This window comes from Myotis myotis, unplaced genomic scaffold (assembly GCF_014108235.1).
Source record: "Myotis myotis isolate mMyoMyo1 unplaced genomic scaffold, mMyoMyo1.p scaffold_m19_p_5, whole genome shotgun sequence".
In the NCBI taxonomy this organism is placed as follows: domain Eukaryota; kingdom Metazoa; phylum Chordata; class Mammalia; order Chiroptera; family Vespertilionidae; genus Myotis; species Myotis myotis.
The window spans coordinates 41,322,481-41,339,592 of record NW_023416357.1 but is presented as its reverse complement, the minus strand read 5'-3'; the positions used below and the strand labels follow the sequence as shown (position 1 = coordinate 41,339,592).

The window sequence follows — 17,112 nt, the reverse complement described above, 5'->3', positions numbered from 1 at the left end:
GTGCACACACACACACAATTCAGAAAGAAGTTGTAAAAAAGAGCCATGTGAACCCTAGCTGGTTTGGCTCAGTGGATAGAGCACTGGCCTACGGACTGAATGGTCCCGGGTTCGATTCTGGTCAAGGGCACATGCCTGGGTTTGTGGGCTTGATCCCCAGTAGGGGCCGGGCAGGAGGCAGCCGAACAATGATTCTCTCTCATCATTGATGTTTCTATCTCTCTCTCCCTCTCCCTTCCTTTCTGAAATCAATAAAAATACTTTTTAAAAATAGTCATTTATATATCATACAATAAAATAATTATTTCAAAAAGTCACAAATACAAGTCATATAAAGTCAGTCTGGAGCCAAGTATCCCTTAGATATATTACTGCAAATCACATCTATTTTAGTTTTTTTTCCCCAAACAGATGCGGTTCAAACCCGGCGGCGAAGGCTTTATAATTTCATATTTGATAACAAAGGACCAAAACTGACAATAAATAGTCCAACAATAATTTCTTAAAATACTAAGTGGTCAATTCTGATCCTTGTTGCGAAACTCAGGCTACCTGAAGATTTCGCTGAAGTCAGTAAAAAGTTACACAACATTTGTATTTTCAAGTTTAAAATCCTGTTGCATTTTCCTCGAAATGATAATGATACATATAAAAGCTCAAGACTAATAAAGAAATTAAAAGATCCAGTAAGTCAACAAACCAGTTTCATTACAAGCAGACACAAAGCATTCTGTCTGCTTCTCTTTTTAAAAACTACCAGGACCCTTTGTCCAGTAGCAGCAGCAGCCAGACCAGTGGGTCTCAGACCTGGTGTGCCTAAGCTTTGCACAGAAGCTTGTCAGCACGCAGGTTCCTGGGGGCCTGCTCCCAGATTCTGAGTTCTCATTCCTGAGTCTGATGAGCCTGCCTTTTTAAACAAAAAGCTCGCTGACTTTGATGAAGTGGTGCAAGAACCCCACTGACCATTCAAATGCTGCTGCCCAACCCTAACTTGCCACTGGTTAGAAGCCTGACTCTGGGCAGCTCCTTCGCCTCTTTAAAAGTTCCTTCCTCCATCAACTCAATCAATTGGACAGATCATCCCTGAGGGTTCTTAAGCCCTAACAAGACTGTGGTTGACCCCAGATGTGTAAGAAATATAGTTTCCACTAAGAACTTAGTCTTTATGCCAAAACCAGTTTTTGCAAGTCACTGGGTTTCTGTCTGGTGTGTGTTTTGCGGGGAGCCACCTTCTAAAGTCTTCTTCTGTAAGTTCCATTCTGGGAGCATCCGAGTAGAGAAATTCTGAAACTGGCATTTATGTTAACTTAGTGGATTTTCTTCATGCAAACAGGGAAGCTTCCAGCAATCCTGAAAGGTACTGCATATACATGGTACGTGGTAAAATCCTCTTGGTCCCCATAACATTAAGCAAACTCCACAGCCTCCTGTAAAACTTCCATCCGCGGAGCTGGAATACTCAATAGGAGGTCTTAATGGTGGTTGAACTTGAAGAATAAGAGCTGGATTTCCTGGAGGACTTCTTTGATGTGAGAGATATCTGCATCCGCTTTGCCTTACGGACACTGCGACAAAGAAGAGCGTTCTTTGCATGATTCCTAAAGTCTTCTGAAACAAAGTAATAGACAAAGGGGTCGATGCAGCTGTTGAGGGTGGCGAGGCAGAGGGCTACGATGTACAGGGCGTAGACGTAGCTCTGGCCCCAGTGTTTAATCGTGAAATAGTGCACTACGAGCAGAATGTTACTAGGAGTGAAGCAGATCAGGTACATGACCAGGACAGTAACAATCAGTTTGATGGCTCTCTTCCTCCTCTTTCCTGAGTGTTCATCGATGGCAGAAGATTTCAGTGTTCTGATCATCAGCACATAGGCAGAAGCCATGAGGACGGCTGGGAACAGGAAGACGCCGATGGCCAGAGAGAGGAAATAACTGAACATGTCCTCCACCAGCACCTCCTTCGGTAAGACATCATGGCAGGTGGTGATGTTGAGGGCTGGGATGTAACTGGTCTGCTTCACGAGATACAAGGGGATGGTCACCAGCAGAATCAGCAGCCATATTCCCAGGGAGATGCCGATGGCGATGTTTGCGTTCTTCCTGGTGTGCCCCATGGGGTTCACGATCACCCAATACCTCTGCACGCTGAGGCAGGTTATGAAGAGAATGGAGCAGTACATGTTGCCATAGAAAAAACCAATGAGTACCTTGCAAAGAGATTCCCCGTAAATCCAGTTGTTGCCGTGTATATGATAGGCAATCTTCATGGGGAACCAGATGATAGAGAGGAGGTCTGCCAAGGCCAGGTTGGCCATGTAAACCACTGCAGGGTGCTTCTTCTTCGTTCGGAAAAGGAAGATCCACAGGGCTATGCCATTACTCGGCAAACCAACCACAAATACAACCGTGTAGACGATCGGAAGAAAGACAGTTGTCAGCTTTCCAGTCAGGAGGGAGGCAGAAATCGCATCCACAGAAAGGCCTGGCTCCACTGGAACGCCTGTCCCAGGGATTCGAGATGAGTCATCGACTCTACCAATTATGCTTCTTCCTTTAGAGGGTTTACTGACTCCTGTACAAGAAAGGCAAGGCAGACAAGGGTCATTCCAGAAATCAATGTTTCAACAGTGATGCTGGTATGCGCAAGTAAAAGCACTGTAGATAAAGACAGAAGGAGTACACAGAATGCACACAGAATGCTTACGGGGCTGTCTCTGGATGATTGGATTAGTGGGATTTCTGTTGTCTGGTGTTTTGTTTACAGTGAAATTTTCTCAATCAGAGAGAGGGCTGTGGAGTATGTGTGGAATATAGCATTGATTTCTATGAATCTCGATAAAACTGACAGTATTCAATTTATGTTTACATACTGTCCACACTCATTCATTCCTAACTGTTCATATAAAGGCCATCTCACGCTGGCTGAGACAGGATCCGGCCGGGCCTATCAATCATTCGTTATCCCAAAGCACCACACAGGGAAATTCCCAGGAGCGCAAGGGACATTCCCGCTCCACCCACAAGGACAGCCTCCGGCAAGGCAGGGATCCCCGCCCCCTTCCACGTGGGCCTCCTGGAGACCGTCAGCAGGAGGTCAGCAGGCAGGCCAGCTTTCTGGCGTCAAGGTGACTGGACAGGTGTGTGCACCAAAGACAAATATGTGTTCTGACTTTCAAGCAAGTAACATGGCGAGCTTTAACAACTTACTCCTCCCTATATTATGAGTTAAACGTTAGAAACCACAAACAAATGAATGACATATTCAGCCTACAACCTGCCTCAACTAAGTGTTCAGGGACCTGCAGAAGAAAATGAAGGACAGTTTGAGGACACTGCACAACCTTATTTTAATTCTGAGGAGGGGCAGGTCTTCCACCCTGCAGAGGAAACAGGGCAAAGTACACCACAGTACACCAGGGAGAACGTTAAACCTACTCAAGTTTATCTGATAATTTTCATGCTTAGTCATCACTTTTTCTCCTAGCTCTGCACCCAGGTTCAGCAGGATGAGTGGTTGGCCTAGGTCAGTGGTCGGCAAACTCATTAGTCAGCAGAGACAAATATCAACAGTACAACGATTGAAATTTCTTTTGAGAGCCAAATTTTTTAAACTTAAACTAAATAGGTAGGTACATTGTTAATAACTTAATTAGGGTACTCCTAAGCTGGCCTTTGCTAAAAACATCCTCAATCTGATTGAGGTACGTTTGCTGAGGTCGACCCCTTCCAACTCTCCCATCCACACTTGTCTTGTATACTTGTTTCATCTATCTCCTTTCCGAAAACCAACTTCTGAGCATGGGCCACGAAGTTTCAATCGCACTATACGTGCGCGCCCACACGTGGTATTTTGTGGAAGAGCCACACTCAAGGGGCCAAAGAGCTGCATGTGGCTCGCGAGCCACGGTTTGCCGACCACTGGCCTAGGTGGAGGGTTAGAAGGTGTAGAGATCAATACTTCACTTTTCACTTAGTATAGCAGGTTGAAAGGTGGCCCTCAAAAGGTATGTCCATGTCCTAATCCCTACACTCTGTGATCACTACCTCACTGAGAAAAAGGGTCTGTGTAGATGTAATGAAGGATCTTAATATGAGATCATCCTGGATTATCCAGGTGGGCCCCAAATCCAATGGCAAGTGTCTTTATAAGAGAAAGGCAATGGGAGATTTGAGAGAGAAAATAGAGAAGAGAGGAAAGAGGTGTGAAAAGGGAGGCAGCAATCGCAGTAATGCCAAGAAACAAGCCAAGGAACACCAATAGCCACCGGAAGTTAGAGGAGGGAAGGACTGGATTCTCTCCTTGGGACCTTCAGAGAGACAAGACCTTGATTTCAGACTTCTGGCCGCCACAACGGTGAGAGAATAAATTTCTCTTGGTGAAGCCACCATTTTTTTTGGCAATGTGTTATGGCACAGGAAACTAATACACTTAGGATAGACCTACGTCTTGTTCCAATTTCTTTTATAATTTTTTTTAAAAGAACATGATTTTTAAATAAAAATAATAATCCTACATATTACAGTGTTCTTTATATACTTGACTATTGCCCATAGCAAGAAACATACTCTGTATGGTAACCTACTTCCAATATAAATATCTGTAATAGAAAGGAAAGTTTCACAAAATAATTATTACCCTCATTATAGCAGGGAACACGCATACTTTTTATTGTGTTCTATTCCATCCTTATAAAAAGCCAGTCACCACCCTCTACATTAATTTCATGAACCACATACGTGTTTTTCAAAACCAGTTAACAGAATGACCAATTGTGAGAGCAGCAGGAGGTTACAGGATTTCAGCTCTACAAAATAAACTACCTACTACCAGTAAAGGCTAACTCTTCTTCTTCTTCTTCCTTCTCTTTCTTCTTTCTTCTTCTTCTTTTCGGACTTCAGCTTTTTATTGAACGTGTTACAAAAGAGCTTTAGTCAAAAGACCAGCCCTAGCCCGGTGGTAATTCAGTTGATTAGAGCATCATCCCAACATGCCAAGGTTGTGGGTTCAATCCTGGTCAGTGCACATACAAGCAGCAACCAATGAATGCAAATTAAGTGGAACAACAAATCAATGTTTCTTTCTCTCTCTCTCTCAAATCAATAAATAATAATAATTTTTTAAAAATGGCCAAAGCCTATGTCATCATCAGACTCCTCCGATTCTTTTTTTTTAAGATTTTGAGAGAGAGAAGAAAGTGGAAACAAGGAGACTCTGAGGCATTGGCTGCAGTGGCTTAGTTGGCTGGGCATATGTTTGAAGCTGTAACACTAGCAAATGTTGAGACGCAGCTCAAATGTCGCTGAAGCCCTCTCAGCAAAGTGTGCAGGATTTTACCCTGTACGGTGTCCTATACCAGCCGATTTTCAACCGGTGTGCAGCAAGAATTTTTAAAACATACAATACCTGACTGTGTAGTCTGGAGCACTGACCTCTTTTCCCTTAGATTGTCAAATCTAAAAAAATGACAACAGCCAATACTACAATAGGCATGGGGTGAATGAATCAAAATTACACCTTTTTTTTTGTCAGATTGACAAAATATATATTTTTTGGTGTTCCGCAGATTTTCAGTAATTTTAGTGTATGTGTGCCATGAGATGATAAAGGTTGAAAATCGCTGTCCTATACCATTCACCAGATTCTTGTCTAGAACTGAGACTATCCCAGCTCCCGACCATATGATCCACCTGTAAACCAGATAAAATCACTTCAAGTCAGAGAGTGGAGAAGAAATTAAATACATGCACACTTGAAGTTTAAACACATTTAAAGTAGCTGGCTACAAAAGCACCCTCGTTTGGGAGCTGTAATCAACAGTGCCTGCCCAAGTATGCAAGGACACAGTCCCACTGGGGCCCAGGGCAGGGCCTCCCACCTCACTGACAAACAAGCGGGAAACACGCAAGGCTCACCAGCCCCCAGTCCTGACTTACCATATCCCCAGCAATCCTCGGCTTTACCAGTAGGCACGATACCATTCAATAAATATGGAAAACAGAGCCACCGTATACTGTCCATTGAAAAAAGCACTGGCAGAACATACTGCCATCTGTATAACAAAATTATAATCTATTTGCAAAATCTGAAGTTGAGAAGGATACCCAAACTCTATGTCTGTGGAGAAAATGGCTGGGGAAGGCACAGTTTTCTTTTGTTTTACTCCACACCTCTCCATATCGTTGGGTTTCTTTTTCAAAGGAGTGCAAACTGGTGAAATCTTTTTGGAGGGCAATTTGGCAAAACATGTCAAAATTTAAAATGTGCTTGCCCTATGACCTATCAGTTTATTCCTAGGAATTTGTCCTGCACGTATACTAGCTAAAGTGCACAAAAATACTGTGTATACTAAACTATTTACTGGAATCTTGTTTATCGTGGTAAAACAAAAATGTTAGTCTTGACATCCATCAAAAAAGGGACTATGGTATAGCAGCAGTTCAGTCAAAGATGAACCCCATGAAAGACGGTGGTTCCATAGGTGGTAATAAGGCTGAAAGATTCCGAACACCTAATGACGTCATCGTGCAATGCATGGCTCACATCTGTGGTGATGCTGGTGTAAAAAACCTACTGCACTGAGAGTCGTATAACAGTACAGCACATTGCCGAAGCCGGTTTGGCTCAGTGGATAGAGCGTCGGCTTGCGGACTGAGGGGTCCCGCGTTCGATTCCGGTCGGGGGCATGTACCTGGGTTGCGGGCACATCCCCAGTGGGAGATGTGCAGGAGGCAGCTGATCGATGTTTCTCTCTCATTGATGTTTCTAACTCTCTATCTCTCTCCCTTCCTCTCTGTAAAATATCAATAAAATATATTTAAAAAAAAAAAAGTACAGCACATACAATTATGTACAGAACATAATACTGGATAATGAACAAATATGTTACTAGTTTTTGTATTTACTATACTACACTTTTTGTTATTTTGCTGCGTAAAACAGTACACTGCTTCACACCAACGGCAGCCTTATATATCTCCTATTTTCTGTGTCCCTTGGTTGCATCATTTTCTCTTGTGGTTGATTCAATCTCATGTTGTTTTGTACAGTGACAGGCTGCATAGGCCTTTAGTCTAGGAGCAACAGTCTCTATCAGATAGCCGAGGGGTGCAGCAGGCTATGCCATCAGGTTTGTGTACGTGCCCTCTGTGATGTTCCAACAACAACATCATGGCCTGGTGACCATTACATTCCTCAGAAAGTATCCCCATCATTAAGTGGAACGTGACTGTGGTTCAGTAACTTACGGCATTTATACAATGAATGATAGTCTCCCTATAAAGGAGACAGGCCACCACTGCTGTGTTCCCTGGGCATCTGTGTCTGTTCGTTTGTCCCAGCTGGTGGTGGCCACACTGCTTTCTGGTAGAGGTGTGGTGTTGGTGGCTGTGGCCTCTGAGCTGGATGAAACATGCTCTCAGTGGAGGTAGGAGCCCAGTGGAGCCGGAACCATGGCCAGTACAAGGGTAGCTGTTGCACTGACCATTGCTGGTGCAGGATTTGCAAGCCACTTTGTTTTGCAAGCCAGGAAGCATATGGAGTGTCAAGTCAAACAAGGTTTTCAAAGTCTACCAAAATCTGCCTTCAGTGGGGGCTGTTACAGTGGTGGGTTTGAGCCACAATGACAAAACGGGAAGCAGAATTAATGCTAGGTGTAAGCCCTACTGTCAATAAAGGAAAAATAAGAGATGCTCATGGGCATATTATGCATTTATTTATTTGTCTGAGAGAGAGAGAGAGAGAGAGAGAGAGAGAGAGAGAGAGAGAGAGAGAGAAAGAGAGAGAAAGAGAGAGAGAGTTGTTGTTCCACTTATTTATGCATTCATTGGTTGCTTCTTGTATGTGCCCTGAGATGGAACCAGCAGCCTTGGCATACTGTGATGAAGCTCTAACCAACTTAGCTACTGGGCCAGGGCCAACTATGAATTATGCTTTCAAATCACCAAGAAAAGGGAAGATCTCCTAATATAGCAGCCAAAATCAATGAAGCTAAAGATTTATGGAAAGTCAAGCAAAAAAAAAATAATAATAATTGAAGTAAATGTATGATGAATTTTAACTTAGTTTATGAATGAGGACCAGCTTTTTATAATAAAATGTCTCCGAGCTATAAATTTAAAAAATAATTTAGCACAAACTAAATCAAAGTCTCGGATTAGTTTCTTGTTTAATTTGAGGATTTTAAATCGGATTATAGAGAGCCCAGCTATAAAACCACATGTATATGGACAGATAATTTTTTACAAAGGAGCCAGAAACACACAATGGACTAAAGATAGTCTCTTCAATAGATGGTTCTTGGAAAACTGGAAAGCCACATGCAAACGAATGAAACTGGATTACAGTTTGTCTCCATGTACAAAAATTAATTCAAAATGGATCAAAACCTAAATAAAGACCCAAAACAATAAGTTACATAGAAGAAAATATAGGTACCAAATTTATGGACCTCGGTTGTAGAGAATATTTTATGAACTTGACCCCAAAGGGAAGGGAAGTAAAGGCAAAAATAAGTGAATGGGACTGTACCAAACTGAAAAGCCTCTGCACAGCCAAAGAAACTGCCAACAAAACAGAGACAGGCAACCAGATGGGAGATGATATTTGCAAACAGTAGCTCCCACAAAGGTTTAATTTATAAATATATAAAGAACGTATAAAACTCAACACTAAACAAAACAAACAACCCAATCAAAAAGTGGGCAGAGGACCTGAAAATACCCCTCTCCCAAGAAGACAGCCAACAGATATATGAAAAGGTGTCCAACCTCACTGGCAATTAGGGAAATGCAAATCAAAAGTACAATGAGACACCACCTCACACCTGTTAGAGTGGCCATTATCAACAAGACAAGTGATAATAAGTGTTAGAGAGGTTGTGGAAAACAGGGAACCCTCATCCACTGCTGGTGGGAATGTAGACTGGTACAACCACTATGGCAATTCCTCAAAAAATTGCGAATAGGGCTACCATATGACCCAGCAAGTCCTCTCCTGGGTATATACCCAAAGGTCTCAAAATCATTTATCCGCAAAGATATATGCACCCCTATGTTCAATACAACATTATTCACGGTGGCCAAGACAGGAAAGAACCAAAGTGTCCTGAGATAGAGGACTGGATAAAGAAGATGTGGTGCATACACACAATGGAATACTACTCAGTCATAAGAAAGGATGAAATAGCGCCATTTGCAACAACATGGATGGACCTTGAGAACATTATGCTAAGTGAAATACGTCAGTCAGAAAAAGCTAAGATGATTTCACTCATATGTGGGATATAAAACTAAAACTCATGAACACAAACAGCACTGTGGTGGTTGCCAGAGGGAAGGGGTGGGGGATGAGGGGGCCCTAAAACATCGGGGCAGGAGAAGATTTGACTTTATTGCACATGGTGCAATATACAGACCTTGTAACATAGAAACCCACACCTGAAACCTGTATGTTCATGTTAACCAATGTCATCCCAATAAATTTAATTTTTAAAAAAATTAAAAATAAATCAGATTATAGAATATTTGGAGATTAACGCTCAAAACTGTACTTATGAATAAATACATACCACTTGAATAGAAATATTGTTCATTGTTCATTTAACAAATAATTTGGAACCTACTACGAGGCAAAGCGAACATGATAATCTCTGCTCTGAAGGAACCCCAATCTAATGGGAGACTGATAAACTGGTAACTAAAATACAATGTGATAAATATTATGATGGAATTAGCAAAGGTTGTTATTGTTGCAAGATAAGGGGAGAGAAAGAGGGGGCACCACGTGGGCTTTGGCCTTTGAAACTGATATGTAACAAAATAACCAATGAGGAAAGCACAGGGGTCCTAAATTAGAGTCCAGTTAGAAAGTCCAATTAGAAAGGGTCAGGTTCAAACAAAGAACTGCAGCATATATAAACTGGAGACAAAGGAGCACAAGACAGACTTCTTTTCCCATTAGAAAGAGAGAGAACAGCTTTTTCTATTTGGGGGCCCCTTCCCAGGGATCCCCTTTGGGGACACCCCTGCCCAGATGGAGTTTGTATATGCTTCCAATAAACTTCTACATTTTTATTAAGGAAAACTTTTACAAATTTATTTTTATCTTCGTTGGACAAGAGCCCACAAGAAGAAGTCTGCACCCCAAACCCCACGTTTCATTATAGTACAGACTCATCTCATTGGGAGGAAAGGCTGTCAAGATACAGCTGGCTCAGCTGCTTGGAAAATTGAATTTACAAGTGAATTTAGCTTCAACTTTGACCTAAGAAAACAATCTAGGTATGTATATATCACTGACAGAATTCAGATTTACTCATTAAAAACTTGATTTTAAAAAAAAGTATAACAGATTTGTACACACTGACCATGAATAGATGTATTGGGTTAAATAAATAAATTATAGGATGGCATGTATAGGATGACAATATATATTTGTGCATAAAGTAGTCTGTGGAAAGGGGAGAAATGGGAGATTTTCACTTTTATTAACACTTCTGATTTGTACAATTGTGGGGGGAAATGCATATAAAACTTTTAACTTTCAAAGCACTTGTTTTTTACTTTACGCACTCCCCACTAAATCAAGTATAAAACAATTACTTTATTGGTGTTAACTCTCCTCTTGTATCCCTTTTCCTACTATCTCCTACCTCCAAATCTTCTTTTGTTCCCAACCTTTAAGAGCAGAAACTGAAAAATAAAAAGCTTCAGTTACTGAGGACCTCTTCCTAGGTACACTTTAGTAAATTCCTATGTGTTCTTTCAGGATAAACGGTTTTCCTCTCCACACTTGCCCAGCTAATAAAACCATAAGAAAGGCAAACACAGACTTCACTAAAACAGCCCCTATCAGGGTTAATTAGTAACCACAAGGCAAGCTAGGAAACCAACACAAATTTAAAATCCCATCTTCACGTTCATTACAGTGTTCTCTCTTATTACAACACCTTGGAAATACGCCACGTGTCTAGCAACAGAGGACCAATTTAAAAAGTACGATACATTCTCCGACAACATATTTTAGAGTCATTGAAAATGTTTTATATCACTGACATGCTACTGATACTTACATAATCCCAGATTTGTGTGAAAAGATTTTCTATGTGTATGAACACATATTTTATGCATGGATGCATGAAAGCATGGGAAAGGACATATACCAAAATGTGAACAGCGGTAACTTGGGTGACTTAATTGAACTTTTCCCTTTTATCTGTCTTGTTTTTTGGTCCACAGTGATCACATATTACTTGTATCATTAAGAACCAATGGCAAAGAGAACAGACGTTTCAGTCTCCGAAAGAAAAATAGAATGACTATGCCATAGGGGACCTCCCAGGGTTGTGATATAGAAAGTACTAAGTGCCTGAAAGAAACCAATTTACATGCCCAACTGCCATCAACCCATCGGGTCACTCTGGGCACGTCCCCTCACTTCATTCCTCATTTACAGAGGTCCTTCAGGTCATGACTGTGCGGGACCACGGCAATGAAGAGGATGAGAAGGCCCCTGGCCTTCAAGAGTTCACAGTTCAGTGGGGAGACAGACTAAAAATAATTATCAGTTACTCGTGTGCCAGGGAAAAAGGGAAGCCTGATGGAGTACTTTCCTTGTGTGCATCCCCCCCCCCCCGCCCCCTCCATGGGCCACATCTATAAAATGAGAAGGTTGTACTCGAGGCGGAGTTTCCTTCAGTCTTTTGGGGTAAGTAAGGCCTTTGGGAAGAAAACCAAAGCTGTTATCTGTCCTATCGCAAACTGAGGAGCAAGCATAAGGGTCAACTAAAAGGAGATGAGCAAGCCCTGGCTGGTTTGGTTCAGTGTATAGAGCGTCAGGCTGCGGACTGAAGGGTTCCGGGTTCCATTCTGGTCAAGGGCACATGCCCCAGTGGGGGACATGCAGGAGGCAGCCAATGAATAAATCTCTCATCATTAATGTTTCTCTTTCCCTCTCCCTTCCTCTCTGAAGTCAATGGCGATGTATTTTTCTAAAAAAAATAACAATAATAATAATAATAATAATAATAATAAAAGGGGATGAGCAAAAGCGTGGGCTGAGGGCCAGAAAAACATTAGTGATGCTCTATTTCTTAAAATAAAATTGGTCTCAAGTTGGGAGGAAAGTTACCCTACAATGGAATAAAAGTATGCATCTGAAAAAGAAAACACCCAAGGTGCAATATTAAGTAGTTCTGGTTAACAAGTAACTTGATTTTATTGCTGTTACATTAAGTTCATCTTATATACCAGGAATCCCCCAGTCCCAGGTCAGTCACTTTGTCAACAAGAACAAACCAATACTCAGAGCAAGCTTCCTATAGCAACTGTCTGAATCATAAAAGCACTGAATCCCCTGCACCACATTGCTTCCAAAATGTTCGTCCACTTTCATTACTTTCTGGAAATGAATAAATGCTGACAATAAAATGTATATAGAGGTGCAGTTTTCAAGAATACACCATAATATGCTTTTCTGTAACTCCAGAGGTAAAATAATCACGGTCTTCAATCTAATTCAAATTCACAGTGATTTGCTCTTTTACAATGTCTTTACAAAAAGGATAAAGGTGAGAAACTGCCTTTTACAGCAGGGCTACAAATTTCCCAGGGAAATAAACACCTCCCATGGAAGGCTACCCTGGCAGCCTCCAACTCCAGGGGGTCGGTTAGCATCACAGCGGCGGATCTCAGGCCAAGCAGCCCCCACCCCACCCCCAACGCGCTCCGAGGCGGGTTCAGCCCAGGAGCTTCCGCCCCCCCGCAGGATCCCCGCAGCGCACCCGGGCAGCACAATCGCGGGACCAGACAGCCGTGAACAATTTGGCACCTGAGCACCAGCCCGTCGGCCAACTGGCCTAACAACCTTGAAGCTGAGGCTGGTTACCCCGGGAACCCAGCGGAGTCGGGCATATCCGGGCCAGCCGTCGGGCCAGAGCAGCTGCGGGCCCCGCTGGGTCGGAACGCCATGGGCCCATCCCAAAGAGGGCGCTCCAAAGGCTGAAGGGGTGGCAAAACAAGACAAGTGGAAGGTCCCAGGCCGCGGGCTCCCACGCACTCCACCCCACCCCGAGCCACCAGCTTGCTACCTCCAGGGGTCCCCTGGGACCGCCCGGAGGAAGTCGCCAGGGTGTGCGGAAAGCTCCTTAGCGACTTGGTGTTTGCAAAGAAGCCAGCCCGTGGGAAGGGAAGCTGAGCCCTCTGGGTTCCCTCCCTGCTCCCCCGCCCACTCCAGCCTCTCCGGGCGCTGGGATTCCCCCGCAAAGCGGCCGAGAGGAGTCTCGAGGTGCAGGGGAGGCGGCTGGAGGCAGCAGAACAGCCTTCGCGCACCGGCCCCACTTGCACCATCTGCCCGGACCCGGCTCCCTGGCGGCGCGAGCCCTCCTCCGCCCCGTTTCTCACCTCGGCTAGTGTAATTGCAGGAGGCAGAGGCCGCCAGCAGGAGGGTGCCCCCCAGCAGCCACGCTGCGCTCCGGCTCCGCATCCTTCGGGCAGGCCCGGCGCCGGGCGGACTGGAACTCGCCACCACGGATTCCAAACTCAGCCCTCCACTCGCCGCTGGAAGAAAAAGCCGCCTCTCACCTGCCCGTACCCCGAGCCTCTGCGCTCCGCTCCTCCCCGGGGCCGGTAAGTTTCAGTGAAACCTGAGCCGCTCGCTGCACCTGCGGGAGGCCACGCCCCCGGGCCCCGCCCCTTGGGTCCTGGCGCCCGGGCCTCGCTCCCAGCCACCTGGTCCCGAAGATTCCCCTTCCCCCCCCCCCCCCCCCCCCCCCGCCCCCGCCTCCACGCGCCCACGCTCCCAGCTCCAGGTGCCGAGCCGCAGCTGCAGGGACTGCCAGGGGCGCCCGCGGGCCGGGATGGCCGAGTGAAGTAGCCTCACAGGAATGCAAATGACAGGAACGCTGGGACGAGGGTTCCTCCGGGCTTGGGCGACGCCTAAGACTACCTTTAACCTTTAATTACACCCGCGTCTTCCGTTTCCCTCCCTCCACTTTCCTAGTGGCTAGAAGCCTAGACCCGAGCTCACTGCACGGATCGCCGGTCACTGGTAGAGGCTCCCCAGGGGAGCGGTCCCTTTGGATGAGGAGTGAGTTTCGATCTGTGGAGGCAAGATCGAGCGTGCGGCACCCAGGAAAGCGGAGGGAGCAGGAAGAGCTCCCAGCAGGAGGGGTCAGCGATCTGGGGTGAGGTTTCCGCCCTGCTGTTCTCAGCTGTGACCCCCAACAAACCTCTTCACCTTCGTCTAGGCGGTTATCTCATCCATGAGGTGGAGGAAGAGAAAACACTTGGAACAACTACTTTATTTTTATGTATTTATTGCCATTTGTCAACATTTCTTAAATAGGCGCATTATTTAAATCTTATGTACAAGAATCCCTTTGCATAGCAATGGAGAGCACACAGGATGAGGGCAGCGATGGGACCGGACCTCTTGTCCCAGTGGCAGGCGAATTCTCCGCAGGAGCCTCGGAGGAAGAAAGCATCGTTCTCCAGGGCCGGCCGCTCTAAATGCGAGTGCTAGTGATTTCACTGCGCTGTCCACGTTAACCCCCACAACGACCGATAAAATAAACATGAAAACTCTTCCAATGTTACAGGCAAGGAGAATGGAGTTTAGAAAGGTTGGACGAGGTTGCCCACCGTCACACAGGCTGTCCACGTTAACCCCCACAACGACCGATAAAATAAACATGAAAACTCTTCCAATGTTACAGGCAAGGAGAATGGAGTTTAGAAAGGTTGGACGAGGTTGCCCACCGTCACACAGGTTGGGGTGGGCAAACTTTTTGACTCGAGGGCCACAATGGGTTCTTAAACTGGACCGGAGGGTCGGAACAAAAGCATGGATGGAGTGTTTGTGTGAACTAATATAAATTCAAAGTAAACATCGTTACATAAAAGGGTACGGTCTTTTTTTTTTTTAGTTTATTCATTTCAAACGGGCCGGATCCGGCCCACGCTTGCCCATGGCTGTATAGACACAGGTTGTAAATGCCCATCACTCTGAAACTCTACTCTCTGCCTGCCACTTGATCTTGTGAATCACTGCACTATAAATGCTTCCACCAGAGTCTCTTTCACAAGGGGATCCCATGTCCAAACAAGTATGTAGAGGAGGTGGGGAGGGAAGGAGTGTGAGATTGGGGATGGATGCCCAGGGCCTTCATTGTATTGGTAACATCTCACTCTTCACTCACATTCTACCTCTTCCCATTGCCTGGACATGGGAGCTCACAAGAGGAGGGAAATAAATAGTTGAAAAGGAAGAAAAGCAACTGGCCTTGAACTTGCCATGAGAGTATAATTGCTCCCTGAATAACAGCAATGGGCTGTCTCCCAACTCACACAGACCAGAATGGCCAGGGAAAGCTGTCCAGTGAGTGAGACAGCTAGTGGCTGCCTTTCACTAGTTCCATATCTTAGGAATCTCTCGTTGCTTTATCTCAAGTGAGTTCTTTTGGGAATGTGGGAATAGCTTAGCCTTTGAAATCATGTTACCCTGTGGGCAAATTCTGGCTTCTCCCCTTACTAACATCTGTGTGACCTTGGAGAAATTTCTTAACCTCTCTATGCTTTAGATCTCTTACCTACACATTGGGGTTTTGCATCAGCCTACGCTCTCTTCCTCCTAGCAAAAGTTAACTTCTAGAAGCAGCACCGAGACTTCCTCATCCTGTCCAGGAGACAGTTCTGGTGGGGATCAGTTTACTCCTGAGGGTCCCAAACTAGGCCAGATAATCCCTGTGATGTCCCCTCAATCTTTCCAAGCCTCCATTTCATCATCTGTAATCTATTACTACTACATCTAAAATCAGAGAAAGATAAATATCACATGATCTCACTCATTTGTGGAATATAATGAACAACACAAACTGATGAACAAAAACAGATCCAGAGACAGAGAAGCATCAATCAGACCGTCAAACCTCAGAGGGAAGGTAGGGGAGGGTGGGGGTAAGGGGAAGAGATCAACCATAGGACTTGTATGCATGCATATAAGCATAACCAATGGACACAGACACCAGGAGGGTGAGGGCATGAGCGGGGGTGGTGGGGGTGGTGGTGGCAATGGGGGGGATAGGACACATATGTAATACTTTAATCAATAAAGAAAAATAAATAAATAAAATCAGGGGGTAATCACAGTACTTTTCCTATAGGGTGGTTATAAGAATTCATGTTTTTTAAATGTCCATAAAGTGCTTCTTAGCATTATTCTTGGTATATAAGTAAATACTCAGGGAAATGGTACCTACTATAACCCTGGCTGGGTGGTTCAGTTGGTTGGAGCATTGTTCAGTACACCAAAAAGGTTATGAGTTTGATTCCTTTAGTGGCACTAAGGGAGGCAACTGATAGATGTTTCTCACATCAATGCTCCTCTCTCTCTCTCTCTCTTTCTCTCTCTCTCTCTCTCAAATCAATAAAAAATATATCCTCAGGTTCAGGTTTAAAAAAGAAAAACAAAAAGGGTACTGACTATAAAATGACTCCTTCAAAGGAGAATCTCCCTCTTTTCAGAAAGCAATGCATCAAGACCCAGCTGTTTTGGACTGACATTTTCACTAGTATCTTATATGCTCTGAATCATCAAAGTTCCCAAGAGCCCTAGCCGGTTTGGCTCAGTGGATAGAGCGTCGGCCTGTGGACTGAAGGGTCCCAGGTTCGATTCCAGTTAAGGGCATGTATGTTGGTTGTGGGCATATCCCCAGTGGGGAGTGTGCAGGAGGCAGCTGATCGATGTTTCTCTCTCATCGATGTTTTTAATTCTCTATCCCTCTCCCTTCCTCTCTGTAAAAAATCAATAAAATGTATTAAAAAAAAAAAAGTTCCCAAGAAAATCCTTTTTTTGAGCAATGCTATGAGTTAATTATCTCAAGAATGACTATAACCCAGCAGCCTGACCAGATGAACTACATCCATTTGAGTTAGTTTGCAGATGTTTTCCTGTGACTTTGGGACTACAGATTTATTCTTTAGATGTTGATGACTCCTTTGCCCTGACGGGCTTGGGATTTTGTATGCCTCTGTTGAACTGAACAGCAAAATAACCCCAGGCAATGCCAGATAGCCAGCTTCCAGGACTGGGAGCTTTGTGCAGTTCCCCACACTCCAC

General features: G+C 44.5%; 1 protein-coding gene across 1 annotated transcript; it reads right to left on the bottom strand.

Moving 5' to 3' along the window:
• Positions 1–261: 261 nt before the first annotated feature.
• F2RL1 (F2R like trypsin receptor 1) lies at positions 262–13,633 on the bottom strand. The gene is made up of 2 exons (XM_036309131.1): positions 13,398–13,633; positions 262–2,571 (listed from the first exon to the last, which is right to left on the bottom strand). The coding sequence occupies exons 1-2, from the start codon at positions 13,477–13,479 to the stop codon at positions 1,460–1,462; spliced, it is 1,194 nt and encodes a 397-aa protein (XP_036165024.1). The 5' UTR covers positions 13,480–13,633; the 3' UTR covers positions 262–1,459.
• Between the last annotated feature and the right edge of the window lie 3,479 nt (positions 13,634–17,112).